This window comes from Saccopteryx bilineata, chromosome 7 (assembly GCF_036850765.1).
Source record: "Saccopteryx bilineata isolate mSacBil1 chromosome 7, mSacBil1_pri_phased_curated, whole genome shotgun sequence".
Taxonomy (NCBI): domain Eukaryota; kingdom Metazoa; phylum Chordata; class Mammalia; order Chiroptera; family Emballonuridae; genus Saccopteryx; species Saccopteryx bilineata.
The window spans coordinates 113347194-113363098 of record NC_089496.1 but is presented as its reverse complement, the minus strand read 5'-3'; the positions used below and the strand labels follow the sequence as shown (position 1 = coordinate 113363098).

The following is a 15905-nucleotide window of genomic DNA, read 5'->3' as shown; positions in this document are numbered from 1 at the left end:
GAGCCTCCTAGAGTCCCCAGGGTGGAGGGATCCCAGGCCGATGGTGGCCCCCCACCAGGGAGCACCGCTCCCTGAGTGTCACCACTCTGCATTAATTGGAGGTTTATCTTCTTTTTAAAAGTTTCAAAGCAAGAGAATAAAAGAAAAAAATTCAAAAATTAAATTGCACAGAAAACGAGATTTGCAATGCCTACCCCACCCCTGCAGAAACACTGGCTGCACCCCAACCCTACAGCCCTGTCCTCTGCTGTCTCCAGGAGCCCACCTGCCATGGGCTGCAGTGAGGGGCGCGGGGCCCCCGGACCCCGGCCTCAGTGACGCGCATCGGCCCTGCGGAAGGGTAGACCCTTCTGAAGAGTTTACACACTTCAGACAAAGAGAATCTGTCTTTCCATTTTTGAAATGAGCTTCTTATTTTGAAATAATCTTAGATTTACAGGAAAGTTGCAAACGCAGCCCTGGGTGCCTCTCAGTTTACACACAGGGTCCACCAGCAGCTCTGGGGGGACTTGAGGCTCACAGGCCACCATCCCCAGGTCTGACGCCACGGGCTCACGGAAACGGGGCCACAGAGCTTCACGGGGAGATTAGCCCCGCTCTCAGGAGTGTCCTCGCTGTCTCCATGTCCACGGCCGGCACACAATGCTCCCAGAAGTTCCCAAAGCGTGAATGGGGCACTGTTGGTGGCAGCGTCCATTCAAAGGGCCAGCGTGGCATTGTCCTCCCAATCGGCAAAGCAGAATGCAGCCTGCTGGTGGCTGCCAAAAGGTTAGCAGCCCTGATGAGAGGGCGGCCCGGCATTCACGCTCCTACAGAGCGGCCCTTTGTGCTGAGTGCAGGGGCCGGATCTGCGGCTGGCCGAGCCCCCACAGAGGCGACTCGTGGGAATGCGAAGCCACAGCCCAGGGTTGGTACCCCAAGGCTGCTCTACCCGAGGCCGCAGAGCAACGGCAGTTTGGGGCAACGACACGCTTTAATGCCATAGCTCATGGACAAGCTGGCCGTGGTCAGCACACCAGACCACCTGCACACAGCCCGCCTCAGCCGCGGCTGTGTGGGCCCCCGTGGAGCTCGGCAGCCACGGGGCCACTAGCCGGGCAAGAGCCCACAGCAGAGCCCTAGTGAGGTCCCAGTTCTAGCTACTGGCTTGCTGCTCCAGGGATGGCAGCTCTGCCCACAGCACCCCAGCCTGGCTGCTTTCGGGAGACCAGCCCTGGCTGCCGAGCCTGGTGTCATTGCATACCCCGCCTTCCTTGCCTCCTTCTGAACCAAGACTGTCCCACGCCAGTGCCATCGGGCCAGTGCCCACAGTGAGCAGTGCGGGGCAGCGCTGGCCTCCACACAGACTTGGCAGCCCCTGGGGGCACTCTAGAACCAGCCAGGTGTGAATGGGCAACAAGAAGCTCGTGGACAAGATGGCCAAAGATGCGGTGCCTGGACAGAGGGACGTGAGAGCCCCATCCCAGCAGTCACGGGTCAGCAGGCTGGGACCAGCCACGGGCCCCATGGCTCCTTGTGGCCGGGAACTCAGGTTAGGGCTCAGGTCTGCTCTGTCCCTCCACCACCTCAGGTCACCCAGCTCTGAGCTGAGCCCAGCCCAGTCCACACCCGGGAAGCTGCATTAGGGGTTGAGGGCAGGCCACCCACACTCCTGCCTCCCTGTGAGGGCCCTGCCAGAGGCCTGGACAGGACCCAGCCCTCGTCTCAGGGCCTTGGAGGTGAGGTGACGGCATTGCCACACAGCAGCTATGGCAGCCCAAGGGTCCCCTGTGGCACAACAGGGTGAAGCCCGGGAGGGAAGCGGGTACAGACAGGAGGCCTAAAAGGTCAGAGTCCAGATGCCATGCCAGAGAGAGGGTGGCTGGGGACAGTCCTCAGTGCATGATGAGGACAGCAAGGGGCCTGCAGAATCCTGAGGTCACCAGGCAGGAATAGGGAGACGGCTAGATTGTAGCAGTGGCTGTCCTGAGCCTGAGTAGATGGCTGACCATCACCTGGGTCATGGGCTGTGGGCGGAGAGGACTCAGTGAGGACTGAGCAGGACAAGCAGCCCTGGGACTTGACTTCTAGTCTGAGCTCAGGCAAGACATCCATCTGGTCCTCAAACCAAACCTACCCCCATCCATCGAGTTGGAGGGGCCGCCTCTCTTCTAAATGACCACCCGTCAGCTCTGATCCTGTGAAGGGTCAGGCGATACCACCAGAAACAGAGGGAGACTCCCCCAGGGTCCAGGGCAGGAGGGGACTGAGCAGAGGCTGCTGGGAGCATGGGTCTGGGGCAGGACAGCTTCCACCAGAGGCAGACCTCTCACCAGAGGAGCACGACCCCCGGACCCGGGCCTGGGGTCTGGTGGCTGGACTGGGAGGGCAGAGCTGGGAGGGAGGAGGCCCTTGGCCAGTGGGGCCTCACTGAGCTGACTGCACAGCTGGGGATGTCCAGGGGCCTCAACCCAGCCCGTCAGCTCCAGGAGCAGCAGGGAGGCCAGAGCCATGGAAGGCGCCGTGCGGTTGGCGAACCCTGGGGAACACTGCTCCCCAGCCCACAGCAACATGCCACGTCAGAGTCCCAGGCACACCAGCTGACGTCCTTTTCTGTCCCAGCTCTGGGTATGTTTTCTGTCTCCCGCACGACATTGAAGAGAACAAGGGACGCAGCCCACCCTAAGCCTGTCTGGGAGGGACCGCTAGGGCCTGGGCTAGGGGTCAGGGTTTGTGTCCCATCAATGGGTCAACCTTGTTGAGTTCTGTATCTCTGGCAAATAGAAAAACAAAAATGGGAGAAATTGTCTCAAAATAACGAGCCGTACCCCCTGGGAGCGGGGGACTGCGCGTAGCACCCACCTGTCAAGGACGTAGCCCAGGGCCTTGTGCCGGACCCCTGCGTACACGGACGGGCTCGTCTCCCAGGCGACCAAATTGGAAGCATCATGGAAGAGGTGGATGTTCACCAAGTCGAAGGCGCTGCGGAGACAGAGAGGAGACCAGATGAAGCTGCTCCTGCGGGAGCGGGTGAGCGGCCAGCCCTGACCCAGGGCCCCAGGGGTTGCCAAGGCCAGGCCAGCTGTGCTCCAGGCCAGCTGTGCTCCATGCTCCCATCCTCAGATGCTCCTGACCCAGAGCAGCACACACCTGCTCGGGGACACACAAGACCTGAAGTGTCCTCTGAATCTTTGCAAGATCACAGACACTTTTCTCAAGCTGTCCATGAACCAGAGGAGTTGGAGGAGGGGAGAGTGAGGAGGGAGAAGCTAGAGGGGGTCGGGGGGAGGCCTCAGCTCCCTCAGGCAGCAAGGGACTTGATCTCAGGTGCCCACAGTGCTCACTGTTGGGGTCCAACGACTGGGGACCACTAAGTGACTCACTTCAGTTCCAGGGGGCGCTCAGGGAAGGCCCAGCAGTCATCCTGCAGCCTCAGCTTTTGCGGGGCTGTGGTGAGGCAAGGATGCATGCAGTCAGCACCCCCAGCCCTGCCTGTCCACCACGGTCACCTGCAGAGCCGGGACCACCAGGCCCCAAACCCAGCAGATAGGACTGACCGTGGAGATGGAGCGTCGATAGCTCAGCCTCCCTGGAGTGGCAGGAGGACCTCAAGCCGGTCCCTGGAGCCCGCCCACTGCCCTGCCCCCACTGTGCGAGGTGGGCTGTGTGGCCCAAGGTGAAGGGCAGGAGTGTGGCCACTGCTCCTGGAGCAGGAACCTGAGCCCCGAGGAGGCCCCCGTGCAGACAGCAGAGCTGCTCCTCCCAAGTCCCCGCCTGCACGGGGGGTCATGGCCGACTTGGGCAGCCTGATGGGGTGCTCTGGGGTCAGGTGGGGGACACAGGCGCAGAGCCGGCCGCTGACCCAGCTGAGCTGTGCCTTTCCCCACTGCCCGGCAGTGGGGTGTGTACCCTCAGCTGGCGCAAGCCTGCCAGCAGCAGAAGGGTGCACACCCCATCCAGGACGTGCAGATTGCACCCACAGCCAGCCATGTCAGCGTGAGCAGAGCTGGTCTCCGCAGCCAGGAAGGCAGCCAGGGGTGAGATTTCCTGTGGCACCACTGAGAGTCGCTGCCCGCAGGAAAGCCCGCCTGGGTCTCAGGTGGGGGGCCCTACCGCAGCCATGCCCTAAACCCCCCAGGACATGCTGCTGGGCTGCCATCACGCAGTGGAACATGACTGCAGTGGGCCACAGTGCGGGCTGCCAGGAGAACCAGCTGCTCTTGGGGCGGCGCTGGGAATATCCTGGCCACAAAGGAGAGAGCCTCGCCTCAGAGTGTGACAGTGCATCATGTCACACAGAGTCCCTGGCAGCAAGGAGGAATGCAGAGCGGGGTTCAGGTGGCTGGGGCACTTGGGCGGCACAGCCTCTGAAGGGACGTCTGACACACATGACGTGTAAAACACAAGGGGGAACTAGCAGCTGAAGAACTCCGCGAGGCAGAGACGGCCGTCAGCATAGACACGTACCAGTCCGCGATGCACCATCTAGTCCGAACAAAGCCTTTTCTTGACCATTTGCACTGAAAAATAAACAGGTCACACAGATGAGCGGTCAAGAGGAAGGGAAGGCCTCTCAGAGAACACTAATCTCTCAGCTCAGAGGGGCTGAGATGCCCCTTTCAGGACAGGAAGCCCCCGCACACAGCTCCGGCAGGGTGGACAGGCATGGGCAAGCATGGCGACTCCAGCTTTCAGCCCCTTCCCCGGAAGGAGGAGGCTACCAGCAAACCACAGTTGCCCAGGCTCAGAAGAGTGCACTGTGGCCAAACCACGGGAACTCCTGAGCAGTGTTTGCAAAGATGTGCCAACAGCGAGCACATGGCTGGCACGAAGACCCGCTCAGAATCTCCTGCGGGCGCGCTCCAGGAGCCGGGGCCTGGCCCTGCCTCGGGAGAGCTGGTCACACTGCCGGACAGCAGACCAGGAGCCCAGCCCCGACTCACGCCTTGTCTCCCCTCCCTCGGGTGTCCTTTGCCGGGGATGCTGCGACTGGGTCATGGGCCCATGTCCCTCCCTTGCTGGCTCCTGACCTGGCAGGGCCAGAGCAGATGGGGTGTGTGGGGCGAGGCCCACATTGCCTCCCAGAGACCCACGGGGCTGCCACCTGTCTGCCCACGTGTGCCCAGGCTGGGCCAGGGAGCAGGATGCAGCTGTGACGGTGGCAGCGTCTGTGCCACACTGTCCAGAATGGGAGCCACCGGCCAGCTGGAGCCGCCAACCACTGGAACTGTTGTTATTTTATCTTAATTTTAATTTAAATAGCAACACCAAACAGGGTCACTTCACAGCTTAAGCAGCTTGGAGACTGGAGCTCCTGCCCAGCACCCCTTGAAAGCCCCCAGGAGACACAGGGAGACCTTGCTGAGCTCTCAGCTCGCAGACACCGTGTTGGCAACCGTGTGCATGCTGGACGAGAACATCCTGTTCCCTCCGACACTCCCGGCCGGAGCACGCACCTGTGCACGGTCACCTGGGTCATCTGGGAATGGGGGCAGGGCTGTGGGGGGAGCGCACCCCCTGGGCCAGCCCTCCTCGCTGCGCTGGGAGTGAGAAGCAAGGACAAAGGTAACCGCACAGGAACCCACAGTCAGGCGCTGACGGAAGTGCTCCCTGCGTGGAGGGCCCGGACGGTTCATCGACAAACACCCGGCGTCCAGGCTCTGCCAGGGCCACTGCCCTGTGGCTGCTGCCCCACGGCTCCCTCCACTTCCCCTGACCCTGCCTCGGGAGAGCTGGTCACACTGCCGGACAGCTGGACTTCGCGAGTGACCTCTAGACACGGCCCCTGCTTCTCCACTGCACGTGGCCTCACAGCAGTTTGCTTCCTGCATCCAGCCCTCTGCCCAGAGAGCTCTCTTTGATCCCAAATTGTTGTGTCTCTTGGCTATGCCCCAGATGAATTCATTAATACTCTGAGTCCTGATTTGACCGCACCTGGTTCAGTTTGTTATTTTCAGCGTCCGTAAGGCCTGTGAGCACCACCCCACCCATTCTGGGACCTGGGGTCAACAGGCCTAGGGCCTGATGCTCACAGCGAATTCAGTGCTCACGTCAGCCATGGGCCATGCACCACCAGCTCCCATTTTACAGACCAGAAAACTGAGGCTCAGAGGTTAGGAACTGTGCTCAAGGTCACAGAGCAAGAGGGTGGGAAGAGCTGTATTCAGAGATTCAGGCAGCTTGACTCTCACCCCGCCCAGATGGGACATGATGGGGACAGAGCCACCCTGACCCTCTGTGGCCATGTCTTCTGTCAGCGCAGGAGGCAAGGACAGCTTAAAGAACAGAACAGCCACCTGGCTCGGCACAGAGGGGCCTCGACACGCACCTGCTGTCTGACTTGCCCGCCTGGAGAGCCCGCAGTTTCTCCCCCCACCCTAGGCCACTTCCTCTTGTCCCAAAGTGAGGACGCAGCCCCAAACAGCAGAGAGACTCCCCTCCCTGAGGGGCTGTGTGGGTCAGCGGTGACCCTGCAGGCTGTTCCTGACCACTGGCTCCCACCTCCCAGGAGAGGCCTGCACCCAGGGGCTCTAGCTCACTGCTCCTTCCTCCCTGCCCCTCCCCCATCCCCTTCCCCTCCTCTGACTCTGGAGCTGGCTCTGGAACATGGGGACAGCTGAAGGACATGGCTGCCAGGCTCCATGACTTCTGGGAATAAAAACTGGTTCTGCACCCCTGGTCACCACCATGACCCATCCTCCAGCAAAACAGGGCACCAAGGGCTCCTTTCACTCCTGGGGGTCAGAAACAAGCTCCTCCCCTTCTCCCCAGCTCCCTCCCCTCCCACCAGGTGCCTCTGCCCGGGACCTGCCCACACCACGCACCACCCACCACCCACCACAGGCATCTGGGTGAAGGCTCGCTCCGCTCCTGTGAGGGGACAGAGCATACAGGCAGCTTGGGGCCCTATCCCGTCTGTGCACTAAGCTTTCTGGTTACGGCCACCGTCTGAAACCCCACTGAGGGCTCCAGGCTATGGTGGACAGAGACAGCAGTGGCAAGGGTGGCCGTCCTGGCTCTCAGAGAGGTTGTCACCACGAAGTGAAGCCACGTCACCCGGGCGGGAGTGGGGGTTGCCATGCCGCTCCCCATACAATATTAAGTCTCTGCTCAGACCCCTGTTAATAGGATTCCTTTAGCAGCAGATGGATGGCGAACACAGACGGCTTCATCTACTAAAAGACAGCATAAATCACCACACGCGAGGGGGGCTGCGGAAGGTTATCTCCACACCACCTCCCCGGGAAGGGCCCGCTCTGGAGCATTAGTGAAATTAATTCATCTTTCATAAGAGCCAGGAGCAGCCTGTGATCTATGGTAACAACCAATTTCTCACTACGGGCAAGAGGAAAAACCACCTCGGCCCCGATCGACTACACAAATCTGCTTTTTAAAAATGGGCTCACGTTATCTGGAGTGCTGCTCCCAGAGGCCGCGTCGGCAGCCCGGCTGCACCAGAGCAGCCGTAAATCAGCGGGAGTTTTGTTAGTTTTATATGCAGGGCTGTAATTATTTGGAATTGCCTCCATCGTGGTAATTACATTTAGATTATCCTTAAGTGACAGTAATAGAATAGAAGAAAGGGGATCCGTCTCAGACTAACTCCCTCCCCGAAAATGTGTTCGTGCCAAGCTGAAGGGCTGGCCTGAGGCACAGAATGGCTGCATGCAGGCCGGTGGCAGGCAGCATGGCCTCCCGACCCCCGCCCAGGTGGACCGCCCTCTGCTGAAGACACACCTGGAACTGTGTCCCCACAGAGCAGAGCCTGGGATGTGCCGGCTTCCCGTCAGCTCCCCTCAGCCCCTCTCAGATGAGGAGAGACTGACAGCTTACTCCGGGAACAGCATGCCTATGTCTGCAGAGTTCACTCCCGAGATGATGCATGGCCACCTGGCGGGGCTGATGCCGGGTACAGCAGCCCCCTTCACAGTCAAAGTGTGGCCACCCTGAGAGTAGGCCACATGCCCCACAGGAGGCGGGCAGCCCCTTGCTGCCCGTCCTAGGGACAGCACCCTGGCCCTGGGCACCAGCGTGCCTGCCTCTCTGAAGCGGTGTCCAAGGAGGGGCACACCACAGCTGAGGCCCCCAGACCTCGCCGCATCCCACCCACATCTTCAGCTGAGCGCTGGCTGTGCAGGGAGGAGAAAGGAGCCCTGACCAGTGTGCTGGACCCAGGAGCGAGTCTCCGAGCACCTGGTGGCTCCTTTCCAGGAACTAGCTCCTACATGGGACGTCCACGCAGGACCAGCCCCGCCTCAGCCTCCCCTTCATCACCAGAGGACATGGTGACCGTCACAGAAGCCTCTTTAGGCAGGGTCACCGCTCACGGCCCACAGGTGCTGGGACTCTGGCGTCTCCATCTCCGAGGACCGAGGTTCTGGGTTCACGAACGAGTGACAAGTGGACGAGGGACCCCAGGAGACAGTGTGAGTTCCTGGGTGACAGGGGCTGTGTGCTGGGGTCCGTCACAAGCTGGGTCTCAGGGTATACCCCATCCCGTGTGGGGGAGGGGCCAGTGTCTCTGACACGAAGACAGCTCTGGCCAGGGAGAGGCTGCAGCTATGGCTGCCTGACGGGGTCACACGTGCGGGCTGGCTTAGGCACCGGCTGGGCCCACATGCAGGATGGAGGGTGGGCTGGGAGGACCTGGCGAGGGCGAAGTCAGGCCCATCCCCGCTTCAGCCTGGAGGCCAGGTGCCCCCTTACTCCCGACCGTGCAAACAAGGACACTGAACTGTATGTGTGTGTGAGTGTCTCAGGGCTCCCCCCACGCTGGCCTCTGTCCACTCGGCCCAGCCCTGCTACTCAACACTGACCTGTGGTGACCTGGGCGCTCCCCCCCCCCCCGGACCCTGCCTTCCGTCTCAGGTGCTCATGGCCCTCACCACCTCCTCTGGGGTGCCTGAGCTGCCTGGGTCTGCTGGGTGCCTCTTCAGGCTGGGACTGGACCCCAGGATGAGAACAGAAGGGCTAGGATGACTCAGGCTCCAGCCCAGCCTTTAATGGACAGTGGTGCCTGGGACCAAGGCTGAGGAAGCCTTGGGGGCTTCCTACCCAGTGGGTATCAGGTCATCGCTCCAGGGGAGCCAGGATCCTGGACATGGTGAAGGTACATGGACTCAGGGCCTCCCTGCCCAGCTCAGGGCTGCCCCAGCCAGCCTGGCGGCCCTGGTCAAGCTCGCTCTCTTCCTGCTGTGAAGAGCCGGGATCCTGGGCTGCCGCCTGTCCCAGCATCCCTCTAGCTCCACCATTCACTGGGGCTCTGGTCACCCTCAGGCAAGGGCCCCTAGTGTGGGCCCTAGCGTGGACTTCAGGTAAGCATGGGTCTGGGTTGGGACAGGGGCCGGAGTTCAGCCATAACTGGACGCTGACACTGACTTCTTGTCCCACAATGTACACAAGAGAACCATGGCCAACATAACAGGGGGATCCCCAGGAGTCACAGCAGGGGCTGGACTCAGGGAAGGTTGAGTCTGAAGCTTCCAGAGCTTTCCAGGCCTGTCTTCCTCCAGTTTCCCGAGGAGTGGGGACAGCAGAGGGCTGCGGGCTGCAGGACGGGAGGCTGGCCCCTGACATTGAGTCCTTGGCTCAGACAATGGATGAGGAAGCTGCCCTGGTGTGACAAGAGGGCCATCCTTTATGGAAGCAGCCACAAGAGCCCCTCAGTCCCAGCTCAGGCCATAAAGCAAGTTAATAAAGCTGTGGCCTTGCTGAAGACCAGCTCCGAGCGTGGGTGGCACGGCTGAGTGCAGCGGGCCTCGCGCAGCAGGGGCTGGGCAGTCCTCCGGCAGGCCTGTCCCAGTGAGCGGACGCCCAGGCCTTGCGCCCACCCCCAGGCTCAGTCACAGCATTCCAGCGACAGCAGTAAACTATGACACGGGGTGGGCCCAGCGCCGGGTCACTGTGTGACCACATGGGGCTAGGAGACTCGAGCGCTGTTGCGACGCTGACAGACACCGGACCCAGCACCATGCAGGCAGCAATGCTGCATAAACAGCAAACCGCAAAGCGCATTGAACCCTAAGGATGCAGGTCAGCACGTTCTGACTGTCTTGGCCACGGGACAAACTCCCGCTCTCCCCTCACTTTCCGAGCTGAACGGAGCCACCACCACCCGAACACAGCACCCAGGCTCCAGGTGGGCCTCTTCCTGGCCACACCCCAGCTTGGGAGGGGGATTATGTGGGGTAGGTAGATCTTGGCCAGACTGACCTGCTCATACCCCAGGCCCAAAGTGAACTGGCAATTATTCCTCTACATGTTTGGGGATGGTCCCTTTGCCAGGAGACAATAATGGGAAGATGCAGCAGGTGATTTAAGGGTCAACACTGCACATTCAGCTCTCACCTAACAGCCCCGAGGAACCACGTGCAGTTCAGACCCCCTGAGGGACACGGCCATGGCAGCCGCAGGCGTGACCCACCGAGGACAGGAAGACCTGTGTTCCATTCCACCGCCCCTCGCACGTGACCTCCTGAGAGTCGGGGCTGCAGGCAGAGGCTGCAGGCACGCACCTCGGGGAAGTAGTCCTGCGGGAACTTCTCCTTCTCCAGCATGGGCGTGCTCTCCAGCGTGTCCGAGTAGATCTCTTTGCCAGTGACTTTCTTGTACTTCTTAGCTGGAGAGACAGAATGATGTGAACAACTGCATCACTGGGCCCTCCAAACACCCAACAGCCACGCGCCACAGGGTCCCTATCCCACCCACAGACCCCTGTGGGGAGCATGGGACACGATGAGGGCGCCGACCCAGCCGGCCAGCTGCTCCAGGCGATGCCTGTGGCTCGTACAGTGCGGCCGGCCCCCTGGAACCTGACGCTCCACTTCACTGTCCGCTCACGGCTCCCACCTGCAGATTTACGGGGCTAATTGGCATCCTCCGTTAAGACCATGACTACATTTAAGAGGCTGATTTTACTGCTCATTCACACCTTAATATAAATTTATTTAATAACATCGATTTCCTCCTCACACCCAGCCAACATCATTCATGTCCAAGGACAAGGGGTTTTATGTGAGCTGGAGGGGGGGGCATTGCAAACGGAGTTCCTGGAGGCCCGCCCATCACCTCGCTGGATGAGGGACCCAGTGGGGCCACCCCAGGCCCGGGCTGACCGCCTGCAGACAGGGCTTGGCCTGGTTCCCTCATGCAGGCCTGGGATGGTTTCTTTTCATGGGCGGACCCCCGCGCTGTGGGGTGCCTGGTGAAGAGACACAAGACTCGGCTCCTCAAACTCCCGGGGCCGGACTGGCCTCAGCCTGTGGCCTCCCCAGGGCGCCCTGTCGGAGCGCGCCACAGGTCGGCCCGTAGAAACCGCGCGGAAAGGCCCGCTGGCTGCGGCCCTGCACGTGTTCCCTGCTCCTGGGCCCGAAAGCCCTGGCACGGGGTGATGTTCTGGGGCTGTTAGGAGATTGCCGGGTCCCGGGGGTCGTGCCCCACGCCCCCCAGGTTTACTGGAGTGCCCTGTGCCTGTAGACCACCAACATGATGGAGTAACAGGTACGAGGAAGCAGCATGTTGGGACAGCACACCCCAGGCAAAGGCAACGCAGGAGGGGTTGGGACTCTGGGGGCTGACCAGGCACCGGTTGCGCCTGGACGCTCAGGGGCTCAGGGAGCTGGGGATGGGGCAGGGCAGGCGGATGCAGCGGCTCCCTGAGTGCAGGCTGTGCCCCTGCTCCTCCGCTCTGGCTCCCAAACAGACATGGCCTTGGTGTGTCTGGTTTGAAGCTGGTCCCCCGAGGCCCCCCAGCTCATCACCATCCCTTCTGAAGGCCCATTGGAGGGAGACAGACCTGGCTACCCAGGAGGCCTGTGTGAATAAACACATGGACCCCCCAACACCACGTGCAGCTGGGACGGCGCAGAAGTGCTCTCTGCACAGAAGCACTTACTGGCCCTGCCATCCATCTCTGCACAAGGACAGCACTTGTCGGCTGTCACTCTCCGGGCAGGTCGCAGGGAGGCCCACCCGGGAGACTGGAAAGCAGGGGCTACTGCCCAAGGGAGGGCCGGCACCCACTGGGGACGTGGAAGCTCTCATGCAGCTCCCACCTGTGCTGTGGGCTCCCTGACCTGCTCCCCATTCTTCCCCACACCTCGACCACTTGCGAGCACTGAGCACGTGCACAGGGACACAGCACAGGACACGGTTTGGACACCTGGGGCACAAGGCTGGGGACAGTCCTACCTATGGCATGGGGGACAGAGTCCCTGGGTGTGGCCACAGGACGGGCCTGCATGTGGGGTTGATGGAGGAGTGGGTGGCGGGGGAGGGGCCCGTGGGGGCCGAGAGCACTGGCTGTGAGAGCAGGACACAGGTGCTGGCCCAGGCAGGGCTGAGCCACGGGCTGTCTGTAGGACTGACGGCCGCAGAGAGCCCTGGCCCTGCATTGGCTCTGGCTGCCCAGACCTAGAGGATGTCCCTGCTCCTTCCAGATGGTCAGCAGCACAGCGATGTGGCTGCTGGCACGTCCGGGCACGTCCGCGGGGCTCCGGGCTGCTCTGACATCCCGGGGGCGCTGCTCTGACGGCAGCATGAACACACATGTGGACTCCTCCCTCCCTCGTGAGAGGGCCACTGACAGGTGCTCTTTTCTGAAGGACTTTTAGCTAACAGCCAGGCGTGGCTCACTGGTGCCTGCACGTGAGGAGAGGTCTTCTTCCTACGTCTGCTCAGGTGCATGGCTCCTCCTGGGAGAGGTTCAGTACTCGCAGCTGTCCACCCAGCCGCCCGTTCACACAGCAGAGGGACAGATGCCTCCAAGGCGAGTCCTGTGCAGATGCCCCAGGCCTCGGTGAGACAGGTGCGTGTAGGGTCATTTCAGGATCAGGGGTGGGGAGAGTTGGGAGAAGAGGCTGGCATTCTTAAAAAAATACTTTACTTTTAGAGCTGTTTTCACAACTATAAAAAACTGAGAAGAAAGTAGAGAGCTCCCACATGCCCTGTGGATACCAAACTGCTAGCATGCTGAAGTCCCTGGTGTAGACGACGCAGGTGATGCATACGATCGGCCTCTGTGTCCATGGACTCTCACCCACACAGATCAAAACAGTGCCGGTATTCACTGCAAACATCCCCATGGGAGGGAAGCTGAGCAGCTCCAACCCATGTTATTCAAGGGCCAACCATCTACAGTAAGTCCTCCATGCCTTCCTCTGGCTTGACAGCTCATTTTTCATTTCGTTGCTGAACACCCATCAATAAGGCTGTACCACTGGCTGTTGCGCAGTCACCTATGAAGGGTATGGTCTGGTTGCTTCCCGTTTTTGGTAATACGATTTCCTATATGACAAACATTCCTGTGCAGGATTTTGTGTGGATATAAGTTTTCAACTTATTGGAAGTAATATCAAAGGATGTGACTGCTGGGCCATGTGGTAAGAGTATGTTTAGTTTTGTGAGACCTTTCTGCCAAAATGGCTGCAGGGTTTCACATTCAGCAGTGAATGAATCCCCACCTTCCCACAGCCTTGTCAACACTGGGTAGTGTCCATTTTCCAGGTTTTATCCACTCTAACAAGTGTGTGCAGCACCACACTGATTCCACTGGCATTTCCCTGAAGACTTGATGCTCACATTTTTCACATGTCCATTTGTCATCTATAGATCTCCTTAGATGAGACATCTGTTTCAATCTTTGGCTCATTTATTATGTTTTCTTACTGTTGAGTTATAAGAGTTTTTTGTTTATTTTGGATAACAGTCCTTTATCGGCTGTGTCTTTTGCAAATATTTTCTCCCAGTCCATGCTTGTCTTTTCATTTTCTTTAACAGTGTCTTCTGCAGAGCATAACTTTTTCATTTTAATGAAGCCCAACTTATCAATTTTTTTCTTTCATGCACTGTGGTTTTGGTGTTGATCTAAAAACTCATCTGCAACCCAAGGCCACCTACCTTTCCTCCTGTTATCTTCTAGGAGTTTTATAATCTTGTTTTACACTTAGGTCTATGATTCATTTTGAGTCAGTTTGTGCAGGGTGTCAGGTCTGAGTCCAGATCCGTTTTCCTGCATGTGGACGACCAGGTGTCCAGCACCACTGGCTACAGAGACTATCTTTGCTACACTGTGCTGCCTTTGCCCCTTGGTCAGAGATCCCAGTTGACTGTGTACAGGGGTGTGTATCTGGGTTCTCTATTCTGTTCCAGTGACCTCTCTGTCCCCTCCCTTGTCAATGCCATGCTGTCTCATTGCCCTGGCCTCACAGCGTCCACAAATCAGGCAGTGCCAGTCTTCACCTTGAATACTGTGTGGACCATTCTTTGCCTCCATATAAGCTTTAGGACAAGTTTGTTGATACCCACTCAATTACTTGCTGGAGTTGCACTGAATCTGGAGATCAATTTGGGAAGAACTGACATCTTGAAAATATTGACTCTTCCTGTCCATGAACATGGGACATCTCTTCATTTATGTATTTAGGGCTTCCTTGGTTTCTTTCATTTAGAGTTTTGTAGTTTTTCTCATATAGCTCTTATATATGTTTTGTTAGATTTAGACCTAAATCCTTCATTTTTATGTGTGTGAATGTGGTTGTTACTCTGTTTTCCATTTCAAATCCCACGTGTTGACTGCTGGCGTGCAGGAAAGCTACTATTTTGTCTGCCTCATGCCCTGTGACTTTGTTTATTATACCAGCTTCGTTGTTGGTGACTCCTTGGGATTGTCTACGGAGATAATCATGTCATCTGAGAGTGAGACATTTCTTTCACTCCCCCCTAACAATAATCTCTCATTTCACTTTCTTGTCTTACCACCTTAACCAAGATTCCAGGACAGTGTGGAAGAGGATGGTGAGAGCGAACATCCTCATCTTGTAACTGCTCTTATCAGAAAAGCTTCTAGTTTCTCAATATTAAGTGTGATGTTAGCTATAGGTTTTTGAAGCTTCCTTTATCAAGTTGAAGAAGTTCCCCTTTATTCTTAGATTGCTGACAGTTTTTATTACACATGGGTGTTGACTTTTGTTAAGTGCTTTTTTGTATCTCTAAATATGATCATGTGACTTTTATTCGTTAGCCTGTTGATGTGACAGATTGTGTACTAACTTGTTTTTGACTGCTGAACCAGCCTTGCACAGCTGGGATAACCCTCATGGTCACAGGGTATAATTCTTCCTATGACTTAGTTCAGGGCAGAAGAGTGAACCCTGAAGAACAGGGGCTGCAGAGCAGGTGGCAGCGGCACCCCTGCCTGAGATGCCGGCCATGCGCTATACCCTGCGCCCTGCTGTGGGGCAGCAGTAACCCTGCGAGTGTGTTCAGAGCTGACGCCCTCCTGACACAGACTGCTCAGAGCATGCTCGCTGCTGTTGTGATCACAGTTCTCATCGCTGACAGCGTGAGGCCCTGGGCAAGGCTGTGCTGGAGTCACCGCACCCCCAATACGCAGCTTTAACAACACTGCGGGCCAGCGGGAACCTCTGACTGAGCTAACTGGTAGTGAGACATGTATGCAGACGGGTCCTTAGGGAAGGGCAGGCTCCACAGACGAGAGCCGCGCAGGCCTTTGGTGGGCTGACCTGCAGCAGCAGCCCTCTGCAGCCAGTCCTGCTGGGACGTCTCCCGGCTCTCCACTGGGGAATGCAACATGCCGACGGCAGTGTCTACGAAGACCGTGGTGGGAGCAGCCTTGGCTCTCCTCTCACCACATCCGCGGGTGGGAAAGTCAGATGCGCGTGTCTGAAAGCGTGTGAAGAATCCTCGGGCAACAGGGCCAGAGACACCGCCTGCTGGCTGAACCCATTCTCAGCCCTGATGCCGTCCCTGCTCCCGCTGTTCAGAGGAAACGGCTCCTCCGCTTCGTGAGGTGATCCGTCTCCCAGTGAGCACACAGCACACTGACATAATTAGTGCTCTCTGTAGTTATTACAGCTCTAATGACATTTCACATGGATGGGATCTGGCTCAGCAGCCCGCGTGGAGCT

The 15905-nt window shown here is 58.6% G+C and overlaps 1 protein-coding gene across 2 annotated transcripts in view; it reads right to left on the bottom strand.

Annotated features, from left to right (window-relative positions):
• Window positions 1–15905, bottom strand: part of INPP5A (inositol polyphosphate-5-phosphatase A) — a 154156-nt gene that overhangs the window by 37756 nt on the left and 100495 nt on the right. For both annotated transcript variants that reach the window (XM_066239550.1, XM_066239551.1), the window contains exons 6-8: window positions 10494–10597; window positions 4447–4499; window positions 2842–2961 (exon numbers count right to left, since the gene is read on the bottom strand). In XM_066239550.1, the coding sequence (XP_066095647.1) occupies window positions 2842–2961; window positions 4447–4499; window positions 10494–10597 (277 nt within the window). The remainder of the gene's footprint in view (window positions 1–2841; window positions 2962–4446; window positions 4500–10493; window positions 10598–15905) is intronic.